This window comes from Pongo pygmaeus, chromosome 10, assembly GCF_028885625.2.
Source record: "Pongo pygmaeus isolate AG05252 chromosome 10, NHGRI_mPonPyg2-v2.0_pri, whole genome shotgun sequence".
NCBI classification, from domain to species: Eukaryota; Metazoa; Chordata; class Mammalia; order Primates; family Hominidae; genus Pongo; species Pongo pygmaeus.
In genome coordinates this window covers 127,387,428-127,414,239 of record NC_072383.2, presented here as the reverse complement: position 1 = coordinate 127,414,239, position 26,812 = coordinate 127,387,428, and the positions used below count along the sequence as shown (strand labels likewise).

The following is a 26,812-nucleotide window of genomic DNA, read 5'->3' as shown; positions in this document are numbered from 1 at the left end:
TCATCATACCCATATCTCAGGGTTGATGTAAGAATCAGAAATCATCATGGTTGAACTGGAATTCCTGCAAAGAAGCAGCACAGGGTGGGCATAAAGCACTGCTGGACAGTGCTGGCCTTGATGCTGCCCAGGCCAGGTGGCACAGTCTGTAGTTGAATCTCATGCTGGCTTGTGGGGCACTGCTGGAGATGATGCTGTGATGGCTGAAGCCTCTCCTCACTGACTGCAAAGCCGTGAGAAATAATAATTATTATAAAGGTGTGACCTGCATATCTGTGCCCCCCTAAAATTCATATGTTGAAACCCTAACCCCCAATGCAATTGTATTGAGAAGTGAGGCCTTTCAGAGCTGAGTAAGTTTAGATGAGATCTTGAGCATAGAGCCCCCACGATAGGACTAATGTCCTTATGAGAAGATAAAGAGCCCGGAGTGCTCTCTCTGCCATGTGAGGCGCAAGGAGACAGCAGCCTACTGCAATCCCAGAAGCAGCTCTCCTCAGACAACAGGTCTGCAGTGCCTTTATCTTGGGCTTCACAGCCTCCAGAACTTTGAGAAATAAAGGTTTAGCCATTTATGCCTCGTGTTCCATTATTGGAACGCTAAGCATGTGGGAGTTATTTACATCCTATTGCTCGAGGTCATTGCCAAGGTCTGACTGCAAAAATTAAAAAAATTGCAACCTCACACATAAATGGGTTAAGCCGACCAGTCTATGGTATTTTTGTTTGAGCAGCCCAAATGAACTAAGATAAGAGATAATATTTATTGAGGATTTGCTAAGTGTCAAGCACAGTTCTAAGCTTTTCACATTTTTACATTACTTGTCATCCCCATAACAATCTTATGATATCCCCATTTTATGCGTGAGAAGTCTGAGGTCTGAAGAGTGATTCTTCCAGGAATGTACACTGCCTAAATTCAATCACATCAGACCCAGATTTGCCCGAGAGCGCATGGCACAGTGCTAGGGTAATAGCAGCAGCTCTGCCAATGGGGGACATTAGATGACTGTATCATCATTATCATTATCACTCCAAGGGGCAAACAGGAGTCCTTGGCTTGTGGCAATGGTCGCCTTAAATATTAAAGTCTCTCTTTCTGTTGAGCAGCCCTCTGTGCTCTGCTGGTTCTTGCTCATGTGATTGAAAACTTTTACAAGCCCACTTCTGTCCTTTGCAGTTGAGCCCTCACCTTGCTGTCCAGATGACCTACTTCCAGAATGGCCTCCAGGGCCTGCCAAGGCTCTGGACCTACTGTGTGACTCCCAGATGTTCCTCTACTTCAGAGGATGCATGTTGGATTTCCTTCAACATTCATTCTCTGAGTATTTTCAGATTTGTACTTGAATTTGAGTAGAGACTATCAGCTGTCCCCTTCTTCCTTTGTGCCCTTTGGGCATGGCACATGGTTAACTAGGATACGAGATGACATTTCCTTGCTTCCCTTGCAGCTAGGCACAGCTGGTGTGTCTGTTCTGTCATGGGACATGACATAGAGCTTCTGGGTCAAGAGCTTCTGGGTCCTGCACTTAAAAGAAGGCAGCAGGCTCCTGGCTTACCCTTTGTCCCTCTCCCTGGCTGGAGTTCACGGTGGTGATGAGCTATCTTGGACTGCACTGACTGTAGCAACATTTGGGGTGATGGAGCCACAAGCTGGCAGGAGTCTGGGTACCTGCCACCTTTGCAGAGTGGAAGCTGCTACAAGAACTCAAACACACAAACAAGAGAGAAATCTGCTCTATCTTGATGAACCAGAGATTTGGGGGCTGCTGTCACAGGAGCTGATCCCTTTATCCTAATCAATCTACACCCACCATGGTTACAGTGGTGACCACTGTGGTTTTAAGATAGTCGCTTGCCCTTGTCTGCTCCATAGTAGGAAGGCGAGGCATGCAGAGCCAAAGCCCCAGCAGCTGGTTAAGTATTAAGGTGATTTGCTTTCATCCTACACTTAAGCTGCAGTACTTCCTTCTAAGGTGGGAAAATTAAAGACATGATGAATGTCTTTGCCATTTAGCCGGCCTAGTTTACACATCACTGGTGAGAAAATACTGCACTGGAGATGGAACAAGTAGGGAATAATAAGGACCAATTATGAAGCATTAATGTGATGCTGAAAACAGAAAGAAAAAAAACTTATTAGGTTACCCAGGAAAGGCGTGGAGAACAGCCTTATGGAACAACGTGTCATGATGTCTTTGAGAAAAAGAAGTAAGAGGTCTGAAGGGCCAATTTAAAGTTATTAAGATAATCTCTCTGTGTTAAGAGACTGTCTCTTTTCATACCGCTTTTAAAAAATAGGTGTTGTGATGTCTTCTCCTGAACCACAACCTCAAATATTTTGCCAACTTAAGCGGCTTGGGTGTCATTTCAGAATGCTTGGCGCCAAGCCACATGGGCTTGTGCAAAGTGACAGAGGAGAGAGAGATGTGGTTCCCAGTTTTGCGGAGGCTGTAGTTTGGGGTAGATGGTGGTGGGAAGGTAGATGCACACTGGATCTTTATTTGGGGCTATTGGGATAGTCTAACTGGTTGACGGTATCTTCCTGGACCACTCTCGCCAACACCCCACCCATCTCTTCTCTGCTCCACTGCCCTCCTTCGCTCTCCACCCTCCCATTGGCTGGGCTTCCAAGTACTAGCACACCATCTTGAATCACATCAACAAGGGCAGCCTCTAGTGCCAGGAGAAAAGAGACTGGGCTTCTGATGGCATTGCAGAGCAGAGGCACCAAACCACTTTGGATCTCTATGGAACAGAAAAAAATATGTTTTGCAATTCATACCACTTTAAACAAAGTCTCTTTTGCAAGCAATTGGCCCATATCCTAAGTCATACACTTCTTTATGTGGGTTCCTTAACACTGCACACCTCTTCTTTATAGCATTTGCCATAGTTGCAACTGAATACTTTTTGGCGTGCACCTTTTCTAACCAACAATGAAGTCCACACGCTCATCGTCCAGACCTAATGAACCCTAATATGCCCACTGCTCAGAAGGCACTTAATAATTATTTGATTAATGAATATAAATACAGAAGTTCAGGGGCTTCCTCTAAGACCTTCCAATCAGGCTGATGTAGTCAGAGGTCCCCAACTGGGAGGGTTTAACAGGCATGCAGAAGGCAGCATGTGAAGACTCTTCCGTTTTCAAGCTTTTAGGGGAACAGCCTGAGCTTTCCTGCTCCCTGCAAGTCTCTGATTTCTGAGAGGCAGCCTGGCATGAAAAATAAAGATGAAGAAGCTCTGTATATCCTTATGATTAGCAAATTTCAAGCTTGGGCAAAGCCATGAAGTTCTTGCCAACTGGAATGACATCTTAACAAAATGTCTATATGTCCAGCAGTGCCTAGTACAACATTGACATAAAAACTTTGCTTCATAAATCCCTCACTGCATGAACAATAAATTCTCCCCCTGCCTTTATCACAGCTGTTGAGAGGAGGAGAGCTGGCAGGGAGGTCTGGGGGAGGGGAAGAAGCCATGGGGCAGGACGGTAGCTTTGGTTTTTGCTTGCATTTCCCTTCCAAAACCTTGGGGCCCCGTCATTGACTCCTAGGGCGCCCTTCTTTCAGCACATAGAGACTGTCTGAGCCTCTTCCTTTATCTGTACGGTGGGACAACAGGATCTAATTCAATATATCATAACAAGCATCATTCATTTATCTAGTCATTCAGCTTTCATACTCTCAACACAAGGGCTCTCTGATCCCATTTCTTCATCTATAAACTAGAGACAAGATAACTCAACATATTGTTACAAAGATCTTTCATTCAGCAATACATGTATTCATGCAGCAAATATTTCCATCCCTTCCCTGTGCCAGGAACTGAGTTAAGCCCTAAACACACAGACGTGAGGGCAATAGGCACTTCCCTGCCATGGTGAAATCTGCATTCTCATGGAGAGACAGATGGCAAACAAAGAAACAAGGTGATTCCATACTGGTGAGTTCTAGAAATAAGATGAAGTAGGTGATCACCATGGTGGTCACAGATAGCCTCTTGGAGAATATTTAAGCTAAGATGTAGAAATTAGAATAATCTGGTCATGCAAAGAGTCCAGTCAGAGGGAATGGCAGATCTTGGAGAATATTTAAGCTAAGATGTAGAAATTAGAATAATCTGGTCATGCAAAGATTCCAGTCAGAGGGAATGGCAGATCCAAGAGCCCTGGGGTAGAAACACACTTAGCTCCTCAGGGTCAGGTCTCCTGGAAGGCCACTGTGGGAGATGAGTTGCAAGTGATGGGAAAAGCATGGGGTAAGGTCCAGAGGGGGCAGGGGCCAGATCACTCAGGATCTTGCAGACCACAACCAAGCTTGGGGATTTATCAGAAAGAAATGCAAACATTGAGCCAACAGGAAGTTCCCTGGTCTTACTGAGACAGAATCTCCCTCTGTTGCCCAGGCTGGAGTGCAATGGCACCATCAGGGCTTACTACAGCCTCTATCTCCTGGGCTGAAGTGATTCTCCTGCCTCAGCCTCTCCACTAGCTGGGACTACAGGCATGTGCCACCATGCCTGGCTAACTTTTGTATTTTTGTAGAGACAGGGTCTCACTATGTTGTTCAGACTGCTCTCAAACTCCTGGGCTCAAGCAATCCACCTGCCTCAGCCTCCCAAAATGCTAGGATTATAGGCATGAGCCACCATGCCCAGCCCGATTTATGTTTTAAAGAGAACACTTTAGTCATTTTGAAAGGAAAGATGGGGCTGGCATTGGTGGAAAGAGTGGAACTAGAGAGCCCAGGTTAAGTGAGAATTTAGAGGAGACACAAGGTAGAGCCTGCACATGGTCCCTGTTCATACACAGTAGCTGTCCCTGCAGCAGATCCTAGGGGGATGCACCAGTGACTCAGTGGATCCCAGGCTCACAAATACCATGCTAGAGCTTCCCAGGAGTCACGGGGCTGGCTCTGGCACAAAATCCTAAAAATCCATAGCACAATTCCCATGGTGAGTGGTAATCTCAGGCCACTCAATAGCCAAGTCATTTCTGAGTACATAAAATACGAGTCTCAAAGGATCAAACAGCTTATGAGTAACGTGTGGGTAAAAATGGTGGTGGTGTGAATGGGTGCAGTCTCTGTGCAGGGTAACATGCTAATATACAATTTGTAAATGCTCACACCATTTTACTCAGCTAGTCCACTGCTGGAGTTTATTTCACGAATATGATCACAGAAGTACAAAATAGTCTTTGCATAAGGTTATTCAAAGCAGTACTTCCAGGCAAAAAAAAAAACAAAAACAAAAAAAAACCTGAGAATAACCTAAATGCCAGTTCATATGGGGGTTGGTTTACATAATTTACACTATATGCCATAATATACAGATGTCTGAAAAAAAAGAATAAAGAACTTTATGTACTAACATGGAGAAAATACAAGATATATTGTTAGATAAAAAAGATTGAAGTTGCAGTGGGAGAGGAAATGTGTGTGTGTGTTTGTGTGTCTCTGTGTGTATGTTTGTGTGTGTGTCTGTGTGTGTGTGTGTGTCTGTGTGTGTGTTTGTGTGTGTGTGTGTGTTTGCATATGCATGAAATATTTTTGGAAAGGTATGTGTTAAACTACAAATGCGGATCACCTCTGGGGGCTTGCACAGGGTGGCTGGAGGCAGAAATAGATATTTGTATATAAGTCTGTATACTTTCTGAGTTTGGAACTATATAAATGTATTACCTTTTACCCCCAAATAAATCAAGATTATAAAAATAACAAAAGCAGGAACAAGGGGGAATATACCTTAGGAAAGTGACAAATTGCAACAAGCCTAGGACCTTTAGTGTTGGCTTATAAATAGTCAAAGCAAAGAATAGTCAATCACCAGGTGCCCTCTGACTGGGCACTGCTCTCTCTTTTACCTACAGGTTGCCCTGAGGGTGGGAATAAAGGCCAGAGCCAACCAGCCACTGAAAGGAAGAGGGAGGTGGACAGGATAGAGCTTCCAGTGGGAATTTGGAGTGGATCAAAGTCAGCAGGGCAGTATAGCTCAGTGGTTGGCATGTGCCTCTGTATTAGTCTATTCTCATGCTGCTAGTAAAGACATACCCGAGACTGGGTAATTTATAAAAGACAGAGGTTTAATTGACTCACAGTTCAGCATGGTTGGGGAGGCCTCACAATCATGGTGGAAGGCAAAGGAGGAGCAAAGTCACGTCTTACATGGTGGCAGGCAAGAGAGTGTGTGCAGGGGAACTGCCCTTTATACAACAATCAGATCTCGTGAGACTTATTCACTATCACGAGAACAGCATGGGAAAAACCCAGCCCCATGATTCAATTCCCTCCTACCAGGTCCCTCCCATGACATGTGGGGATTATGGGAGCTACAATTCAAGGTGAGATTTGGGTGGGGACACAGCCAAATCATATCAGCCACCAACGAAAAATAGTGCTGTGCCTCTGCCACAATTATAATGCAAGATATTCTGTACCACTGTGTAAAAAATGTCAGGAAGAACTTAAGGAGGCCTTGTTCCACAGAAAACACAACTAACACTCCAGTTGGGCACCCCCCCATATATTAACCCACTTAATCCTCACAAGCACTCCTCAGCAAAGGTAATATTATTACTTATCATCTCATTTTCATGTAAGAGCCAAGGAGACTGACTAATGTGCACAAAACCACACAACTTCCATGCAGAAGAGCCAAGATGTGAATTCAAGTTGCCGGGCTGGCTCAAGAGACCATGTTGTTATTTGTGGCGCCATATTGCTTTGTGGAGTACTTGAAATGTGGGCACCATGTGAACAAAAACTTTACCTCTGATGTAGCAAAAAGATCCATTAAATTAAAAATAAAAAGGCAACTGCTCATTTCTACTGCAGTTTGCCACTGTCTTGTGAAGATCAGCCAGGTATGAGAAGGAGCTCAATAACAAGAGTCTGTGAAATCTGAAGGGTTTTCCAAAGTGGATGAACTTTGCATGGCATGGTGGCTCAGTGATGGCTGAGAAGACTGTGAATATGTTCTCTGAGACACACAGAGCCTTGGGGATATTAGAAATCTAGTCCCACAACCCTGTTCCACTGTCCAGTTTGCTGTCTGAGGACCAGTAACAGAGGCATGGCTTCAGGGGGAGGACCTCAGCTGTGCATCTTGGTAAGGCAGGGTCTCTAAGGCGAGACATTAGTTCTGAAATGCACCTGCTTTATGTCAGAGGCCAGAGTATCAGCTTCCCAGCCTTCCTCTAAAACTAATTACTGGTCTGGCAAGAGCTTGAGAGACTTGTTAACTTGATACAATAAATCATTTCAGGACAGATGCTGAGAGATATATTTGCTTCATACATTTTCAGTTTTGACTGGGGACCACATGTCAGACTATGATGGGAACGAAGAAAGCAGAAACTCCTCATTCTGGCCATGAAATACCTTAAATGAGGCTTGGGTGCCAAAAGAAAAGAAAGAAGCTTCCAGAGGTGATGCTGGACTGGGAAGTGGGAAGGGTCCCTTGGTGTAAGATGACAAGCCCGTCAATATCTCTTTGCTTAGGAATCTCTTCCTTGTTGTGGGAGAAGAAGGGGCATTTAGAAGCATAAAGAAGAGGATTAAAATATTGACACTGATCTTTAGTAGCTGTTGGGCTTGGCAAGTAGTTGAACTCCTCTGAGTTCCCTTGTTTTTCGCTTTCATGTTGCTATGCTACAAATCACCCCAAAACGTAGCGGTATAAAACAAAAGCAATCATTTTATTGTTTCTCATTGTTTCTGTGAATCAAGAATCCTGGAAGGGCTTAGCTGGGTGTCTTTGGTTTGGGTCTCTTATGCAGTTGCTGTCAGATAGTGGTGGGAGCAGTCAGGGGCAGTTGGACACCATGCTCTATTCACAAGGCTTGGGGGTCCTCCTTTGGCCTTTCCACATGGGATAGTTGGGCTTCCTCACAGCATGGTGGCTTTGGACAATAGGGCTCCCTCCATGTTGATACAAGGTGCTTTTATGATTTAGCTTTGAAAGTTACATAGCATCACTTCCGCTCAGCACTATGAGTCAACCAGTCACTACAGCCCACCCAGTTTCAAGGGGAGAAGACAAAGTTGTCACCTCTTCATGGGAGAGTAGAGAGGTTCCAGAAGAGCACGTGGGTTGGGGACATGGAGAGGATGTTCCTTGGGAATATTTCTGAAAAAAGTACAACCTATAACACAGAGTGTCATAATTTGAAAATGGATCATATTAATACTCACTGTATAGGGGAAATGGGTGATGGTGTGGACAAACTGTCCAACACTGTGCAGGTTCTTATGGGCGCCATGCCCTACACATCAGCTTTCACTGCCCAGCATCTATTCCTCCTCCATAGACACATCCTGACTTCCTTTGGGAAAATTCATTTCCTCCATGGTAGGTAGTCTTGATGGGATGATAAACCATGGTGCTTGCATTTTGAAACAGAATCAAGCAATGGAGAAGCCCCTTCACCATTTCAGACATCAAATCAAGGCTTGGGATGCCAGACCTGGCCCTTTGGTCTCCAGTAAAATCTTCTTTCAGGCTCTTTCACCGCCTCTCCTCAACTGTTCCTCTCCCCCACTCTCCACCCACTACCCCAATGCCTCCAGCAAATTCTCTTGGAAGAGTTTAGTGTCTACAAATGGCAGACAACTTGGGCCAGGCGCAGCGGCTCACACCTGTAACCTCGGCACTTTGGGAGGCCGAGGTGGGTGGATCACTGAGCCCAAGAGTTTGAGACCAGCCTGGGCAACACAATGAGACTCTGTTTCCACAAAAAAATACAAAAACTAGCTGGGTGTGGTGGTGCATACATGCAGTCCCAGTCGCTCAAGAGACTGATATGGGAAGATCACCTGAATCCAGGAGGTCGAGGCTGCAGTGAGCCATGACCGTGTCACTGCATTCCAGCCTAAGTGACAGAAAGAGATCTCGTCTCAAAAAAAAAAAAAGTTAGGCAACAACAATAACTTCAATGATCTTGGGCTTTAATAGTCAACGTTTGCCACGAACCTCTATGGAGTCCAGGAAGCCAAAGGCCTGGCGCCTGCTGAAGGTGAAAAGGAGGGAGAATTTTATGGAGACCCACACAACTTGTGTATCAATAAATTATCCTGCTGCAGATGCTCACAGAAGCCTGCTATGAGTTTTGGGTGCGCGGAGTGGGAGACACTTTTAACTTGTTTTAGGAGGGGACCCAAAATGTAAGTTTATGCCATTGGTTGGGGGATTTTAATTCATGGTAGTTTGCAATCTTCAAATATCTCTTACAGAAAGCAGTTGGTCTGAGCAATTTCCTTTAGGGAAAAGCAGATTATTTTAGCACTTCATTCCTCTAAGCACTGTTGAAAACTGCTTAAGCAGCTATGAGCACGTTCCTATTCCAGAATTCTCCAAAACAAATAGCCAAGCACAGTTATGTATATAAGGTATGCAATTGAGACTGCTTAAATGAATACTAATGGGCATTTTATTCACCATTTTCAATGATTTTGGTTTTTTTTTTTTTTTTTTTTTTGGAAACAGCCTTCTCGTTTTATTACCTGCCTGATTTACTTTTCTCCCCCGCAGCAGAGAGTCCCTGAAGCACGATGCTAGCTCTTGAATTAAGGAGCCTGGGGATGCAGCAGCTGCTTCTGTTCCAGGGAGGGGGAAGAACAGGAGAGGCATCATTCATTGTTCTATGGAAGCATGTGGATCCCAGTCTCCTCCAAGAACGCCTGGGGAACACTGGCCCAGAGACCACCCCATCAAACTAGAAGCTGGGTGACAAGAGGAGCAGGGAGAGAGAACTCCACGCCATGCACTGGGATCCCAATTAGGGCTGACACTTACAGCCAAAGAACCAGAGCTCAGATGTGTGTTTATAGCATCTGCTGGAAATACAGGAGCGTCTGTGCGATGCGGTCTGTTTAGGAGGGCTCGTGTGGTGAAAACGAGGGGCAGCGGAGTCTTTGAAACAGCTGGCCTCCTTTCTAAGTCCCTCCAAAAGAGGCACAGTCAAGTTCCTGGACAGCTGTTTTGCTGCAAACTCTGTACCTGGACAATATAGGCAATCAACCTCCTAAAGAAAACAGGCATTATTTTGACTCAAACAGGCCACTTTTGCACATGGTTTACTTCCTGATGAACAATCTTTCCTGAACAATATACGTTCTGTTTGATTTGCACAGTGATTTTAAACATCCAAGCAAATGTTCAAAAATTGAAAGATTTCTGGATTTTCAGCAGGTCTAGAAAAATCCTGAGATCTGGCAACTGACAGCCTGCATTCCCACCTGGGAAGGCTCCAGAGTCTAAAGAATGGATGTGTCCTCTGAGAGGGTGCAGCCTGCCACCTTCCCCGCCTCTCGCAGCCTGCAGAGCATGCTCATTCCACCCACTTCCTTACCCACCTCCTCCTTTCACCTGTCCCTTGCATTTGCGACTCCTGGTTAACTGGCTCAGAATTTCACGTGGATGCCTCTGAGTCCAGCTAGCTTTGCAGCCTCTCAGCATGTAGTCCTACGATTACAAGTGTCAGAGACAGCTACTCTAGGGGACTGATGAAGTATCCCAGGAAGGGTTTCCAAAAGGCAACATGCATCCCTTGAGTAAGGTTGAATCACGTGGACAGAAAGTGTTTCCTTTTCAGGTTCTTTTGGAAGTTTTGAGGTTAAAGCGAAAGTCTCCCAGATGGCCCGTAACCAGTCCTGGACACAGACACCCCCGGAGCTGTAACAAGGAGGGACTAGAGGAGTAAAAGGGGCACCATGAGGGGCCCCTCCCTCTCCTCCCGCAGGCTCCCTGCCTCTTCCCTGGCCCCTTTACTCATCTGGTGCCAGCTTTTGACTTTGTTTCCCAGTTTCTATGTTGGGTGTGAAGGTCGGGAGAAGGGGTGACAAAATAAAGTTAGGAAGGGCAAAAACTCGGACTAGAAATCCCTCACAGCAGCTCCCTGTGCTCCATGATTCAGAATGGGGGGAAAAGGCAGCGCCATATCGTCGTGGAAATGTCTGCCACTGGTTTATTTATACTAAAATGCTGAGAACAAACAACCCAGGTACCCCGCGATAGGGGGCTTTCTAAATAATTCAGGTCCATCCACTTAATCAGTTATTTAAAAAGCTAAGTATGGGACAAGCAAAGTACTTTGGTAATGTTAAGTTACCAAAAGAGACGTAACATATTACAGACTGATCCCAATGGTATAAAATACTTAGATACACTCTGTAAGGCAGGAGGCAATAATGGTAATAGTTACATAAGATATGGAATATGGGTTTAAAAAACGTATCTTTGAATATGTTTTTATGATTACAAAAGTAAGATAAAGGCATTAAAAAAATAAGCCTAATAAAAAGGTAAGTAGAAGAAAATCTCAGCTTGGTCTGCTTGCAAGCTTGTCCAACCTGTAACCCACAGGCTGCGTGTGTGGCCCAGGATGGCTTTGAATGTGGCCCAACACAAATTCGTAAACTTTCTTACGACATTATGAGATTGTTTTGCAATTTCTTTTTCCAGCTCATCAGCTATTGCTAGTGTTAGCGTATATTATGTGTGGCCCAAGACAGTTCTTCTTCCAATCTGGCCCAGAGAAGCCAAAAGACCGGACACCCCTGCACTCTCGTGTGTCCACAGCACTCTCCTGCACCTTCTAACCCCTTTCTGTAACCTCCAAGGCAAGCACCCAGCTTTTTGCTGCTAACATTAGCTAGCTAGACTTCAATAGGATTTTCATGCTTTTTTTGTTTGTTTGTTTTTGAGACAGAGTCTCATTCTGTTGCCCAAGCTAGAGTGTATTGGTGTGATCTTGGCTCACTGCAACCTCCGCCTCCTGGGTTCAAGCCATTCTCCTGCCTTAGCCTCCTGAGTAGCTGGGATTACAGGCACGCACCACCATGCATAGCTTAATTTTTGTATTTTTAGCAGAGGCAGGGTTGGCCTGCTGGTCTCAGATTCTTTGAACTCCTGACCTCAGGTGATCCACCAGCCTTGGCTTCCCAAAATGCTGGGGTTACAGGTGTGAGCCATTGCACCTGGCCAGGATTTTTATGTTTTAATTGTATTTGTTTATGCTCACCTTTATTTTGTGCAACTGATAGGCATTTTCTCCATTTATTTGTGTACATTAAAGTTATTTTTTAAATAAAACATTTTTATGATTTGCCTAAATATTCATTTGGATGCTTACTTCCTGTGAGTGTCTTTATTCTTTTATTTGCCCAATGGTATGATGCCTCAGTTCATGAGACCATTAGAAAGATTTACTGAAAAATGTACACAGAGCATTTTGTAAAGTGCCAGAGACAGTGAAATACACACAGTATTATTCTGTGTGCTGTCAAGCACTATAAAATCTACAGAATATTATAGTTTTCTATGTAAGTTTCTATTTTTAAGATACTATATTTGCTTCTGGAAGAGATGTTAACAGTAGTGTTTTAATAAGAATGCCTAAATGGGAAACTTGAGACGCATAAGTGAACCAGTTTAAGTGAAGGTGTTCAGCATCTAACAGCACAGGTGCATGTGGGCCAGTGGGAAGTGGAGTGGCAGGCAGGTGTGCCTATACCGACCCCACTGGGAATCCCGCCTCATCAACAGCCTCAGGGGGTTGCATTCCCAACATGGAGTCCCCCCTGAACTTCAGAGTATGCCCACAGTTTAAAGAAACACCTAAGTTTTAGCATTTTCCCTGAAGGAATGAGCTTAAAGTAAGGCTCCAGGAATGCTTGAGGCAGAAACCTTTATTAGATCAAGGTGCAACGTTCGAATCAAAAGCAGCCAGGGTCTGCTCTTCCCTCCTGCCAGTGCTGAGGTCACACTCACTGCTCGATTCACTGCTCCCCAGCTACTCAGACTCACCCGGACACCTGGTTTTGAAAAAAGATGCAGATCGAGGAAAGGAGATGAAGGGGGAAGTGGAAGATGTTTCCTAAGGAACAGGAGGATGCCAAAAGAACCGCAAGATGTGTTCCTGCCTTTCAGCACGCTCTCCACGTGCTTTTATGCCTCTTCCCTGCAGACACAGAAGCATTTGCTTCATGCTTGATCCTCTCTGTCACAGGGCGCTGACAGGGAAGGACGTGGGCAGCATGCTAATTGCTCTGTTGGCCTCGCACCCTGTAAATACGACACGCACTCTGGTAAATTGTTGGCTGACTTTGCCTGACTGCCGAGATGCTCAGAACCTCTCCCAGGGTGATGGGGAGCCTGGAAACCAAATGCCACGTGGTTTGGTGTGTGTACGGACCAGGTGCTAGCTGTCTTCCTGGGTCTGAGTGTTTATAGACAGATGGTTTCAGGACCATAACAACCCTGGTCTTTCAGAGGTTCTAGGTTACAGGGAGATGGCACTCCAGCAAAACAGCTGTCTTGCTTGACAGTTTTCCTAACAAGTGCTCTCTCCCCGTCTAAGAGGACATTTCACCAGGGGAGGAAGCGGGGGGCTCTTATGTTTCTGAGAGTCTCAGTTTGGGTTCATTAGAAGCAGATCATAAGACAAGGATTCATTTGCAAGTGACTGATTAAGGATGTTGTTTCCTTTCTCCCCACGCACCAGGAGAAACTGGAAAGGGAGAAGGGGAGAGGGAAATAGTTCACATTGCAGGAAGAAGCAAACGGAAGGTGTGCTTTCAAAGACCCAGCCTGCAGCCTGATCCTGTGGGAAGCTCTGAGTCAAGCTGTGTCCATGACAATTCAGAGTTGTCTGCAGTGGGGGAGATGGAGGTAGGCTTTCGTACTCCACACCCATCCATCATCGGCAAAGAGGATCCCTGGAAGAAGCTCCCAGGCTCTTCCAAGAATCTGCACAAGTGCACAAAAGTGAGGGGCAGCCCCAGGTGGTGCAGTGACGGAAGCCGGTTCAGGATGACAGAGCAAACCCCATGATTACAGACTGAATTGTTCCCTCCAAAATTCATCTCACAAAGCCCTCACCCCCAGTGTAACTATATTTGGAGAGTAGGCTTTTAAGATGGTGATTAAGGTTAAACAAAGTCCTAAGAGGGGGCTCTAATCGCATAGGACTGGTGTCCTTACGGGAAGAGGAAGAAGCCAAGTGCAGTGGCTCACACCTGTAATCTCAGCACTTTGCGAGGCCAAGGTAGGTGGATCACTTGAGCTCAGGAGTTTGAGACCAGCCTGGGCAACATGATGAAACACTGTCTCTACAAAAAAATACAAACATTAGCTGGGCTTGGTGGTGCATGCCTGTAGTCCCAGCTACTTGGGGGGCTAAGAGAGGAGGATCGCTTGAGCCCAGGAAGTCAAGGCTACAGTGAGTCCTGTTTACACCACTGCACCCCAGGCTGGGTGACAGGGTGAGACCCTGTCTCGAAAAAAGAAAAGAAAAGAAAAGAAAAGACACCAGGAGCTTCTCTCTCTCCATGCACAGAGGAAAGGCCCTCTGAGGACACAAGATGCCGAGAGGGTGGCGAACTGCAAGCCAGGAAGAGATCCCTCACCAGAAACCACCCTTGACAGCACCCTGACCTCAGACTTTCCAGAGTCCAGATGGTGAGAAAATAAATTTCTGTGTTTTAAGCCAAACAGTCTGTGGAATTTTGTTCAGGCAGCCCTAGCTGGCTAACACACCTACCGAGGGATATAGAGCAGTAAAAGAGATTTAACGGGAACCAGGGTGGAGCAGTGTCTGCCAGCTGGGGTGATCCATTGGGTGTATCTCCCGTCAGGACAAGAATAAGCACAAGCGACAGCTTGTTCTTCGAGGCAGACCTTCCAGGTTAGAATTCCACCTCCACCTCTTACTGAGTGGGTTTAAAAAATGCATCATGTCTCAGTTTCCCTTCATGTAAATTGAGGTCACAGCTCACTGTGTCTACCTCGAATGCCTGAAGGAGGGTTAGATGCTTAGGAGGATTATATGCAAAGCATTTGGAGAGCGCGAGGCACACAGCCAGCACTGCTTGTCTCACCTACAATTCTTCTTTCCTCACTCAAGCACCACTGTTCATCCTATGCTGAGCACGACACGGTTCATCATTTGCCAGGTGTGAGTTCATATTTGGGACAGTCTTTAAGTATCTCATCTTCGAACTTCTCCCGGATAAGATTCCTGGCCACAGATCGTCAGCATGGTAGCCGGCAAGTACCAGGCGCTTGATAAATAATTTGTTGAAGAAATGAACATGGGAAAGGGGATGTCTAAAGCTTGCCACAGATGGAAACTGTGCAAGAACGTTTCAGCAATAGGGGAAATTTTCTGAGCCAAGCAGCCCTTTGACGCGCTGGGGGGTGATGGTGGTTTTACCAAATGCAGCATGCACTCCTTCCGCTCACCCACCCCATATGTCTGGGTGGTGAGGACTTCCTCACCCCACAGCCTGGCCTCGTGACTCACGTTGGCCAAGGGGATGTTAGTGGACAGGACACCAGTTTTGGTCTTAGGTGAGAGGATAATGAGCTGCTGTGAGAGGAGCACGCCCAGAATAACTCTGCCCCTTCAGCCTGGGCCCAGGACCAAACACACATGGACAGACAGACACTCAGCTCAAGGTTTGGAGCTAAGCCCAGCCAGCTCACACCCAAAGGCAGTCTCCCACCTGAGCTTCCCCTTAGCAGGCCCAGACTTCACTTGACCTACAGCCCTGGGAGCGTGAGAGCAAAGCTTGGACAGTCGCTCCTTGTTACCCAAGGGGGATTGGCTCATGGACCCTTTGCAGATAACAACATCCATGGATGCTTAAGTCCTTTAGATAAAATGATGTAGTAGTTGCATATAACCAATGCACATCCTCCTGTATACTTCAAATCATCTCTAGATTATTTATCATACCTAGTATAATGTAAATGTATGTAAATAGTTACTGTGATACTATATTATTTAGAGAATAATGACAGGAAAACCAAAGTCTGTATATGTGCAATACAGACACAACCTTCCACTAAAGGAATCTAGATCTGTGAACACAGAACTCATGGATATGGAGGGCCAACTGTAGCTATAAATCACTGAGATTTGGGTGGTTTTTTTATGTGGCACGATTGTGGCAAATTTGTCCACATCCTAGTGCCTAGAACCTATGAATATGTTATCTTATAAGTCGAAGGGACTTGGTAGATGTGATTAGGTTAAGGATCATGAGATGGAGAGATGATCCAAGTGGGCCCTATGTGATCACGGGGTCCTTACATAGCTGACCGATACACTGGATTTTCATACTACAACACTTTTACAAACCACATAGCCAATTCACAAGTGGAGAGGCCAGATACAAGACAATAGGGTGGAATGGGGACTAACTGGAGATTTTGTGTGTCCCAACAAATGTCACTGAAATTTTATTTTTGCATGAAAAACACAGGTCAACCAAGTTCAATTCACGGATGACCGGTTCATATGAGTTAAAGAATTGGAAGACAGCAGTGAAACTGGTGTAAAGAGAATGGCACATGGAGGCAGTCTCTCACACACCATATATTTTCAAGCAATTTTAGGGATTAGTAGGGCCCTTGGTGCCCATTCATGGTCCTGTTTGAAACTTATGGACTAGAATGACTTTCAGAGCCCTGGACACATCAACAACAGGCATGTTTAACCACTAGCTGTCTGCCGCTCTCAGAGCTCAGCTCCCCAGATCAGCTACCATCATCTCCTGATGTAGAAGCCTTCTATGTATGGGGATTAATGGGGTGGGTGGTCATGCGGGTAAAGGGCCAGGGGACATGCTCTGAAGCTGTGTTTGTTTACAAAGCCACCACTTTTAGGTAGATTTGGTGTGTGTGTTTGGTGTTTGTGCCTTTGAAGAAACAGCCACGGATGGGAATGGTTGGCAGGGGGTCGTAAAACCTTCCAGAACCACCTTTCTGGACCTGCCTGGGGAAGCCACTGGTGTGAGAGCCCCTCCATGGGCGACAAGTTTCACCCTTTTGAAGCTATTTACGTCTCCCTAGGTTCCCTGTCTTACCAGCCAGGGGATGTGGCCAACACGGGGATGTGGCCAAGATCTGAAAACACAGTTGCAGCTTCCACATCTCAAATCAGTGACTCACCTAAATGCAAAAGCTCACAATGAGATATTTCTTTTTTTTTTTTTTTGTGAGACAGAGTCTTGCTCTGTCGCCCAGGCTGGAGTGCGGTGGTGCGATCTCAGCTCACTGCAAGCTCCGCCTCCCGGGTTCACACCATTCTCCTGCCTCAGCCTCCCAAGTAGCTGGGATTACAGGCACCCGCCACCACGCCTGGCTAATTTTTTTTTTTTTTTTTGTATTTTTAGTAGAGACGGGGTTTCACAATGGGATATTTCAAGAGCCAAAGGCAAGGAACGAACCACTGTCTGCACGTGTGAGTGCCATCCCAGCCAGCACAGGCTCTCAGAGTCCTGCAGAGAGGCTCCTGCAGGCAGCCACAGTCATGGCCTTGGTGGGGCTCAGTGCCAATGAGGCTTCAGATACTTGACTGAGCAACCCTCACCTTGAAGCAAGAATACACACTCCTGGCTGGCACTGACTGCTTCTGCTGGACCCCGCCAGGAAGGGTGGCACCATTGCCCGTGGCAGTACTATAGGTAAGAAAGATCTGGCTATCAGACCTCCTCGGCTACCAAGAAAGCTGCCATGGGAAGGAATACCATTCCCTGCCCTGGGAATCTTGGAAGGTGCACTCGCTGGCCTGACCTCGGTACCCCAAGGTGTCCAAACCCAGCATTTCAAAGACTCAGGACTGAATGGACATGACAGGGGCCATGCTGTAAGAAGACAGAGGCAGGCCAATTTGTCTACATCCTAATCCTTAGAACCTATGAATATGTTACCTTACAAGGCAAAGGGACTTTGCAGATGTGATTAAGTGAAGGTTTTGATATGGGTGATGATCCGGGATTATCCAGGTGGGTCCAACATGACCACAACGGCCCTTATAAGTCAAAGTGGGGCCGGGCACGGTGACTCCACCCGATGCACCACCCGCCCTCCTCTTTGAACACATTTCTGGGGTCTAACCATCTGCAGTGCCTCCTTCTGTGCCTCAGATGCCATTACTCTCCATTTCTGCAGATTCAGATCTTCCTCTTGTCCACAGTTTGCCAAAACATTCAGGATGGCTGACTGTGGAAACTCATGCACAATGCTTACCACTGAGACAGCAAACACAACTGGGGTCAAAGTGGGGCACCTGGAAGCTCAGAACAAACAGGGTGGCCACAGGAGCCCTTCAGGACTCGATACCATGAGGCTCATCTCCCTTGCTCTGCTTCTCATTCAGGTTCCCACCTGAAGAACTATTCACATACATAACTTCGCCACCTGCTAATGAACACGTTCACTTTCATTTGAATAATCAACACTAATCTTATGGGTTAATTAGACTTCATGTGCATTCTATTCAGGAGATTTAATTTGTCCTCTGATCTCCTGCTTGGAACAAGGGACTCGTAAACACATTTCTTTTTGGCCATGTTTTCACAAGTTCAAAGATTCAGACACCCAACCCTCGTCCCCGATCTCACCCCCGCCAGATGCACTAAAAATCCTTCTTGGGGTAATGATGGTGAGGGTTGGCATTTGAGTCTGTAAACTGTTCGGGATACCAGATTTTCTTTTTCTGGTTACACGTTAAAGGAAGGACAGAGGAGGGGGTTCTATGGGCAAAAGAACAGTGTGGTTCTAAACCAAGCAGAGAATTTGAGGATTTTTCATGGCGCCTTGCAGCTGTCACTTAAGAAAATGTGTCCAGTAATAGAATATTTCTTTCTTTAATACCAATCCCTTCAGAAAAATACACTGGCAGAATATAACAAGAGTCTTGAAAAATAATCTTACGTTCTGAGTCTAAGAAGCTACCTTAAGGAAAAAGGGATGTGGACAAAGATTTATGTGGAAGGTGGTTTATTGCCACATTATCTATAAGAATAAATCTTGGACATACAAGTGACCACAAACTTATGAAAAAAAGTTCCATATTACTAATCATCAGATAAATGTAAATCAAAACCAGAATGAGATGCCATCTCACACTAGTCAGAATGATGATTATTGAAAAGTCAAAAAATAACAGATGCTGGAGAGATTGCAGAGAAAAGGGAACACTTACACACTGTGTGTAGGAAAGTAAATTAGTTCAATCCCAGTGGAAAGTAGTTTGGAGATTTCTCAAAGAACTCAGAACTACCATCCAACTCAGCAATCCCATTACTGGGTATATACCCAAAGGAAATAAATTGTTCTACCAAAAAGACACATGCTCTCATGTGTTCATTGCAGCACTGTTCACAATAGCAAAGACACAGAATCAACACATCCACAGTGAACTGGATCAAGAAAATCTGGTATACATCCACCATAGTCTACTACACAGCTATAAAAAAGAACAAAATCATACCCTTCGCAGCAACACAGATGCAGCTGGAGGCCATTATCCTAAGCAAATTAATGGAGGAACAGAAAACCAAATACTCCATGTTCTCACTTATAAGTGGGAGTTAAGCAGTGGGTACATGTGGTTATAAAGATGGGAACAACAGACACTGGGGACTCCCAGAGTAGGGAGAGAGGGAGGGAATAAAGGGCTGAAAAACTACCTATTGGGTGCTCTGTTCACCACTTGGGTGATGGGATCATTCATGCCCCAAACCTCAGCCTCAGGCAGTATACCCACATGACAAACCTGCACATGTACCCCCTGAATCTAAAATAAAAGTTGAAATTTACAAACAATTTGGAGTCAACCTAAATGGTAAAATACAGGCATGGTTGGTTGTTTATATTATGTTAAATCCATCTGATGAATATTATAAAGTTATTAAGAATGTTTTTGAGGAATATTTAATGTTAAGAGAAAATGTTTCCAATACAAGTGAAAATTATAGTGTCCTTAAAATCTGTACGTATTTGATGATACCAAATTTGTAAACTAAATATATTTAGCATATATTAGCCTTACGCAGGTATAACACCCTGGAAGGAAATGAACCAACATGTTATCAGTGGGTTACCCTTGAGTAGGAAGGATATTGGCATATGATTTCCCCCACCTCATATAATTGTGCTTTCCTCATATTCTAAAATGAGTATGAATTGCTTTTATAACCAGAAAACAATTATTTTAAAAAATCATCCAGGATGTCTACAGTGAATCTCACATAGCAGGTTCTTCTCCATTATTGCCACTGACTGTCACCTCCTTCCCTTAAATTCCTTTTCACTGAAGACTTAATCTTACCCTTCATGAAAAAATGAGTACTTTGTAACTGAGCATCTTCTGATAATGTAGGCAGGGCAAGGCCCCCAGAAAGTCAGTTCAGGTGTGGAGAATGCACAAGCCCTATCAGAGCAGAGATGATCTCACCCTGCTCCAAAGTCCACCCCACAGCGCTGCAGAGCGAGTGCCCCACCCCACCCTGCTGCAGAGGCAGAGGGTCCTGCATGGATGTCAGTGCCTCCAGATTTCCGGGCGGCGGGTTCAATAGCTCCTCTGAGCAGCGGCTCACGTGAGTCCAAGTCAAGGCTCTTAGGCAGCAGCCGGCCTGGGCCCGGGACCAGGAACCACGCACGCTTGCAGGGAGGGCACCGCTTACCTGTTGCGCGGACTGGGCCCCAGGCGCTGGCAGGCCACGGTGGCAGTCACGTGCTTTCCGCCGCTGCCCACCTCCTGCTTGACGCCCCACTGCCGGGGCTCACGTGTCTGAGCACTCAGGATGTTCACCCCCTTCTTCACCTTGGCTCTGTGGGGATGAAGACGGGAGAGAGAGAGAGAGACAGGGTTAAGGCTTGGCCTTTCCAACGTGCCCAGCTCTGCAGAGTTGCCACCTTTAGTTTCTGTTTTGCTTTTCTGCTTTTTTCATATCTAGTGAGAGGCAAAGCCGCCCAGTGGTGGTGATGCCAGGGCAGGGCGAGCGGGATCTGCCTGTGGATAAGGCAGTCACAGACCTTGCTGTCCCGTTCCGAGGGGGAGGAAAAAGGACCCCTGGAATTCACCAGACCAGGAGGTCGCAGGGCAGAGCTGTCAAGGCATGCACTCAGCCTGCCTGGGTCCGTCTCCTCACTCAGGGGGCTCTGTGCCCTGCCAGGGACATTTGGCAATGTCTGGAGACACTTGTGGTTGTCATGGTTGTGTGTGTAGGGGGGGTGTTGTTATCCAGTAGGGAAGTGGGGAGAAAGGAGGAATGCAGCTAAACAGCCTACAACCCACTTGAAAGCCCCACCACACAGAGCCACTGGGCCCACAGTGTCACTACTGCTAGGAAAGCCGGGCCTGGGTTCATACACCAGTTTCACCACTTTCTAGCTGTGCAAATTTGGGCAAGGCATAGCTTCTCCATGCTTCACCTCCCTCCTCTGTAAGAAAGAGTATAATCATAGTAGCTCCCATTATAAAGCTGTTGTAATGATTAAATAGATGTAAAGAGGTTAGAACAAGAACAGCGCCAGGCATACAATACACACTTAATAAATGTTAGCGATTGTTACATCACTCCAGGGAAGTCCCCAACCTGCTTAATGTAACTTGCCTGGCACACACTTAACAAAGATACATTAAGTCAGGGACCAAAAAACAAAGAAACAAAAAGGCAAAGAGCTCCTCCTAAAGCTGCTGTTGTTTTGATCACGCCACTTAGCCAGCCTCAATTTCACATTCCTTATCAATAAACGGATGAGACAAGTGGCAGCTTGAGCACACACATTTACTTATACCATCTTCCTTAATCCCACTCACAGGAGAGCAAAGGGACTGTTTTAAAATGCATAAGACAGCTGGGCACAGTGGCTCATGGCTCAGTGGCTCAGGCCTGTAATCCCAGCATTTTTTTTTTTTTTGCAACGAGGTCTTGCTCTGTTGCTAGGCTAGAGTACAGTGGTGCAATCTCGGCTCATTGCAACCTCCACCTCCTGGGTTCAAGCAATTCCCCTGCCTCAGCCTTCTGAGTAGCTGGGACTACAGACACCTGCCACCATGACCCCCGGCTACTTTTTTTGTATTTTAGTAGAGATTGGGTTTCACCGTGTTGGCCAGGATGGTCTCAATATACTGACCTCGTGATCCGCACACCTTGGCCTCCTAAAGTGCTGGGATTACAGGTGTCAGCCACTGCGCCCAGCCAATCCCAGCAGTTTGGGAGGCTGAGGCAGGCAGATCACTTGAGCTCAGGAGTTCAAGATTAGCTTGGCCAACATGGTGAAACCTTGTCTCTACGAAAAATACAAAACTTAACCGGGCATGGTGGTGCATGCCTTTAGTCCCAGCTACTCGGGAGGTTTAGGCAGGAGGGTCACTTGAACCTGGGAGGCGGAGGTTGCAGTGAGCTGAAATCGTGCCACTGCACTCCTGCCTGTGCAACAGAGCAAGGCTCCATCTCAAAATAATTATAATAATAATAAAATACAAGGCATAATCCTATGACCGGAAGAGGAAATGCAGCCACAGCAACAGATCTGGGAAACTGGAAACTCAGAGTTCAGTGGATAAAACAAGTCAGCAGGATTTCAAAATGGAGCTTCAAGCTGTCAGTGAGCAGAGTCAACAACCAACATAGTTTCTACCAAAGAGCCCCCCAGACTCAGGAGTTTGTGATAACAGTCACAAAATCGGAAGGAATGAGGACTGAAATAAAGAGGGTTGGCTACAAGTCTGTTTAGGAAGCAGCCAGATGCAATTAAACTCTACTTTTTATGCCCAGGTGATGCCAGGACTTCACACTGGGTATGGGTATCAGGGCGAGAGGGGAACTGGGGGTGCCTGGGGGTGCCACACCGAATACAGAGGGACCCCACAACCCCATGTCCCCATGTGTGCTGAACACTGAGATTCCCAGGCGGGTCCCCCTAGACTGGATCTTCACCCTCCAGGAGAAACACAGGATTCCAGAGGGTGCTACCATCCTAAGACCAAAACACATTAGGCATTGACACTGTGGCCTCTCCATACAGCCAGCCAGACGCCCCGCAGTGAAGCCTGAAGTCAGCAAGCACAGTTGAGGGGCTCTGAGCCTCTCACAGCCATTTAGTCCCCCCTCCTTTATATGAACCAGCAAACGGGAATTGTTAGACACTAAGAAAAGTCTCTACGTGATATAAAGACCGTGATATGCTGAAATAAATATTTGGTACTCATCCCTGTTTCCTGGCATACAGCTCCTAAAATCCTGGGAATAGTGTTGTCTTCTTGTGTGCTAAGGAGGTGACTGGTGGCTCAGATTACAGGTAGCTTCAGGATAGGGTTGGTCACCAGAAAGAACAAGGCAAGAACAGAGGGTTTGGACTTTCAGCCCATCCCCTCAATCTCCAGTGGGAACAGAGGGGCTCATCACCACTGACCAAATATTTAATCAATCATTCCTAGTTATAAAGCCTCCTAAAAGCCCCAAAGGACAGGATCTGGGGAGCTTCCTGATAGCTGAACCCATGGAGGTTCCCGGAAGGTGGTGTCCCTGGAAGGTGGTGTCCCAGGAAGGTATGGAAGCTTCATACTCCTTCCCCTATACCCTGGTCCTACATGTTTCCTCATCTGTATCCTTCGTAACATCCTTTGTAATAAACCAGTCAACATAAGTAAATGTTTCCCTGAACTCTGTGAGCCACTCTAGGAAATTAATCAAACCTGAGGATGAGGTCATGGGAACCCCACTTTATAGCCAGTCAGTCAGACACAGAGAGAGAGAGACAGACAGAGAAAAAGAGAGAGAGAGACAGACAGACAGAGACAGAAAGATAGAGAGAGACAGAGAGAGAGAGAGAAATAGACAGACAGAGACAGAGAGAAACAGACAGAGTCAGCCACGGCTTGCAGTTGGTATCAGCAGTGGGGGGCAGTCCTGGGGAGTGAGCCCTCGACCCGTGGGGCCTGATGATTTCTCCAGGTAGAGATGGTGGGAACTGAACTAGAGGACACCCAGCTGACATCTGCTGCAGAATTGCTCCCTCACTTGTCAGTGGGAGAAACCACCCCCTCCGCCCCATGCTTGGCCCCAGGAGTCTTCTGTGTTGGTTGTTGTGGGGTGAGAGCAGAGGAAGTAGTTTGTGTTTGTCCAGGCAGAAAGACTGAAACAGGCAAATGCGGGGAGGGGAGGGCAGCAACCTACCGGAAATACAGCCTATGCAGTAAAGAATATCCATGTTTAAAAAAACAGAGAATTGGCTGGGCGTGGTGGCTCATGCTTGTAATCCCAGCACTTTGGGAGGCCGAGGTGGGCAGATCATGAGGTCAGCAGATAGAAACCATCCTGGCCAACATGGTGAAAACCCGTCTTTACTAAAAATACAAAAATTAGCTGGGCATGGTGGTGCACGCCTGTAGTCCCAGCTACTCGGGAGGCTGAGGCAGGAGAATCACTTGAACCCGTGAGTCGGAGGTTGCAGTGAGCCAAGATTGTGCCACTGCAGTGCAGCCTGGTGACAGAGCGAGACTGCCTCAAAACAAAACAAAAAACAGAGACTCATTCACATTCACTAAGAGATAAGAGAAGATATTGCAATCATGAAACAAAAATGACTGCTATATCTTAAAAAAAGAACACCCAGCAGGGACAAAATGAGCCCTTGGAAATTAAAAATATAGCAAAATGGAAAGTCGGTGGAATGGTTGATGGATAAAGTTGAGGAAATTTCCTAAGAAGCAGAGAAAAGACAAAGAAGTGGAAGATAGGAGAAAAAAATTAAGAGGATGGCTTTGAGGTTCAATATGTCAATAATAGAAAAAAAAAAGAGAAAAGAAAGAGGATGAATCATTAATGAAGTAATTTAAGAAAATGTCTCCAAATGAAAGGATGTGCTTTCAGATTGGAAGAGCCCACTATGTCATCAGCACAATGAATGAGAATAGACCCACACCAGGCCATGTGATCAATACATTTTGGAAGATGGGGTATGTAGAAGTGAATTCTACAATCCTCTAGAGAGAAAAAAACCATCGGAAAGAATTCAGAATTCATAACAGCCACTCCATAAACTAGAAGACAATAAAAAATGTCTTGAATATTGTAAGGGGAGATGATTTCCAACCTAGAATTCTGTATCCACCCTATGAGCTCAGTGTTTCCACACATGCGTGTTCTTTTTTTTTTTTTTCTGAGAAGGAGTCTCGCTCTGTCGCCCAGGTTGGAGTGCAGTCAGTGGTGTGATCTCGGCTCACTGCGAGCTCTGCCTCCGGGTTCATGCCATTCTCCTGCCTCAGCCTCCCGAGTAGCTGGGACTACAGGCGCCACCACCATGCCTGGCTAATTTTTTTGTATTTTTAGTAGAGGCGGGGTTTCACTGTGTTAGCCAGGATGGTCTCAATCTCTTGACCTTGTGATCCGCCCACCTCGGCCTCTCAAAGTGCTGGGATTACAGGTGTGAGACACCACGCCCAGCCCACACATATGTGTGCTAAGGACATTTACTCCGTACACCCATGCTTGGGAACCTACTTGAGCATGTGTTCCATCAAACCACAAAGTGAAGCTGGAAGGAAGACATGAGATAAGGGAAACATATCCCAAATACAAGTGATGTGGAAGGAATCCCAGGTTGATGGTGAAGAGAGGTCCTTGAATAATAGCAGAGCATGAGGCATGGAGAAGATTCTGGCAAAGACTTCCTTGGGAAACAAACATTTTCTTAATAAATATGATGTTGAATAAGTGTTTCTTGAGGACATTTAAACAACTAGAGTTTCAGGATAAATATGAGCTAAATATACAGAAAATCAAGAAAAAGAATAAAACCCAATCAGTTTTTAATCCTGAAGATAAGAACTCATTATGCAGAGAAGGAAAAGTAATCATAATTTAATACTTGATTTTACTGTGATTAGCACATGTACTTATATTTTAAACACTGAATATTAATCTAGACAAAATATGATTATTATACTTGAGGGAGGGAGAGATAAAATGGGAGGCACTTATGTGGGGGAGAAAAGAGATATATCCTAATTCTCCATAGTGGGAAATTTATAGATATTGCCTCAAAAAAAAGTGTCAACATCAGTGCATTACTTGGTGATATGCCTATAAATAACAGATGAGGAAAGAATTTTGCCTCTGTGCATGGAGAGAAGCAGTAAAAGGGAACAGGGTACTGCAGTATTATTTTAAAATAACTTTGTATTTTTAAATAGTTCAATAGTTTGATATTAAGAGGAAGTTGTGGCTGGGTTTGGTGGCTCACATGTGTAATCCCAGAACTTTGGAAGGTGGGAGGATCCCTTGAGGCCAAGAGTTTGAGACTAACCTGGACAACAAAATAAGATGCTGTCTCTACAAAAAGATAAAATAATTAGCCCCACACAGTGGCCCATGCCTGTAATCCCAGCACTTTGGGAGGCCAAGACGGGCAGATCACCTGAGGTCAGGAGTTCGAGACCAGCCTGGCCAAGATGGTGAAACTCCGTCTCTACTAAAAATACAAAAAAATTAACCAGGCATGGTGGGAGGGACCTGTAATCCCAGCTACTTGGGAGACTGAGGCAGGGGAATCACTTGAACCCAGGAGGCAGAGGTTGCAGTGAGCTGAGATTGTGCCACTGCACTCCAGCCTGGGCAACAAGAACGAGACTCCATCTCAAAATACTAATAGTACTACTACCACTAATACTATTACTATTAAGCCCCATGTAACAGAGTGTGCCTGTAGTCCCAGCTATTGGGGAAGCTGAGGCAGCAGGATCACTTGAGGCCAGGAGAAGCTATGATAGCACTGCTACACTCCAGCCTGGGCAACAGAGTAAGACCCTGTCTTAAAAAATAAATTTAAAAAAGTTGCAAAACAACAAAATACTGAGTTCCCATGTACCCATCATCCAGCTTCCCCCAATGATAATATTGCACATAATTGTGGTTCATTGTCAAAGCCAGGAAATTGATATAGTCATAATACTATTAACCAGGTACATACCTTATTTAGATTTTACACGTTTTCACATGAACTTTTT

General features: G+C 45.7%; 1 protein-coding gene across 2 annotated transcripts in view; it reads right to left on the bottom strand.

Annotated features, from left to right (window-relative positions):
• TMEM132C (transmembrane protein 132C) overlaps positions 1-26,812 on the bottom strand; it is a 467,769-nt gene that overhangs the window by 155,100 nt on the left and 285,857 nt on the right. For both annotated transcript variants that reach the window (XM_054444365.1, XM_054444366.1), the window contains exon 3: positions 20,481-20,627. In XM_054444365.1, the coding sequence (XP_054300340.1) occupies positions 20,481-20,627 (147 nt within the window). The remainder of the gene's footprint in view (positions 1-20,480; positions 20,628-26,812) is intronic.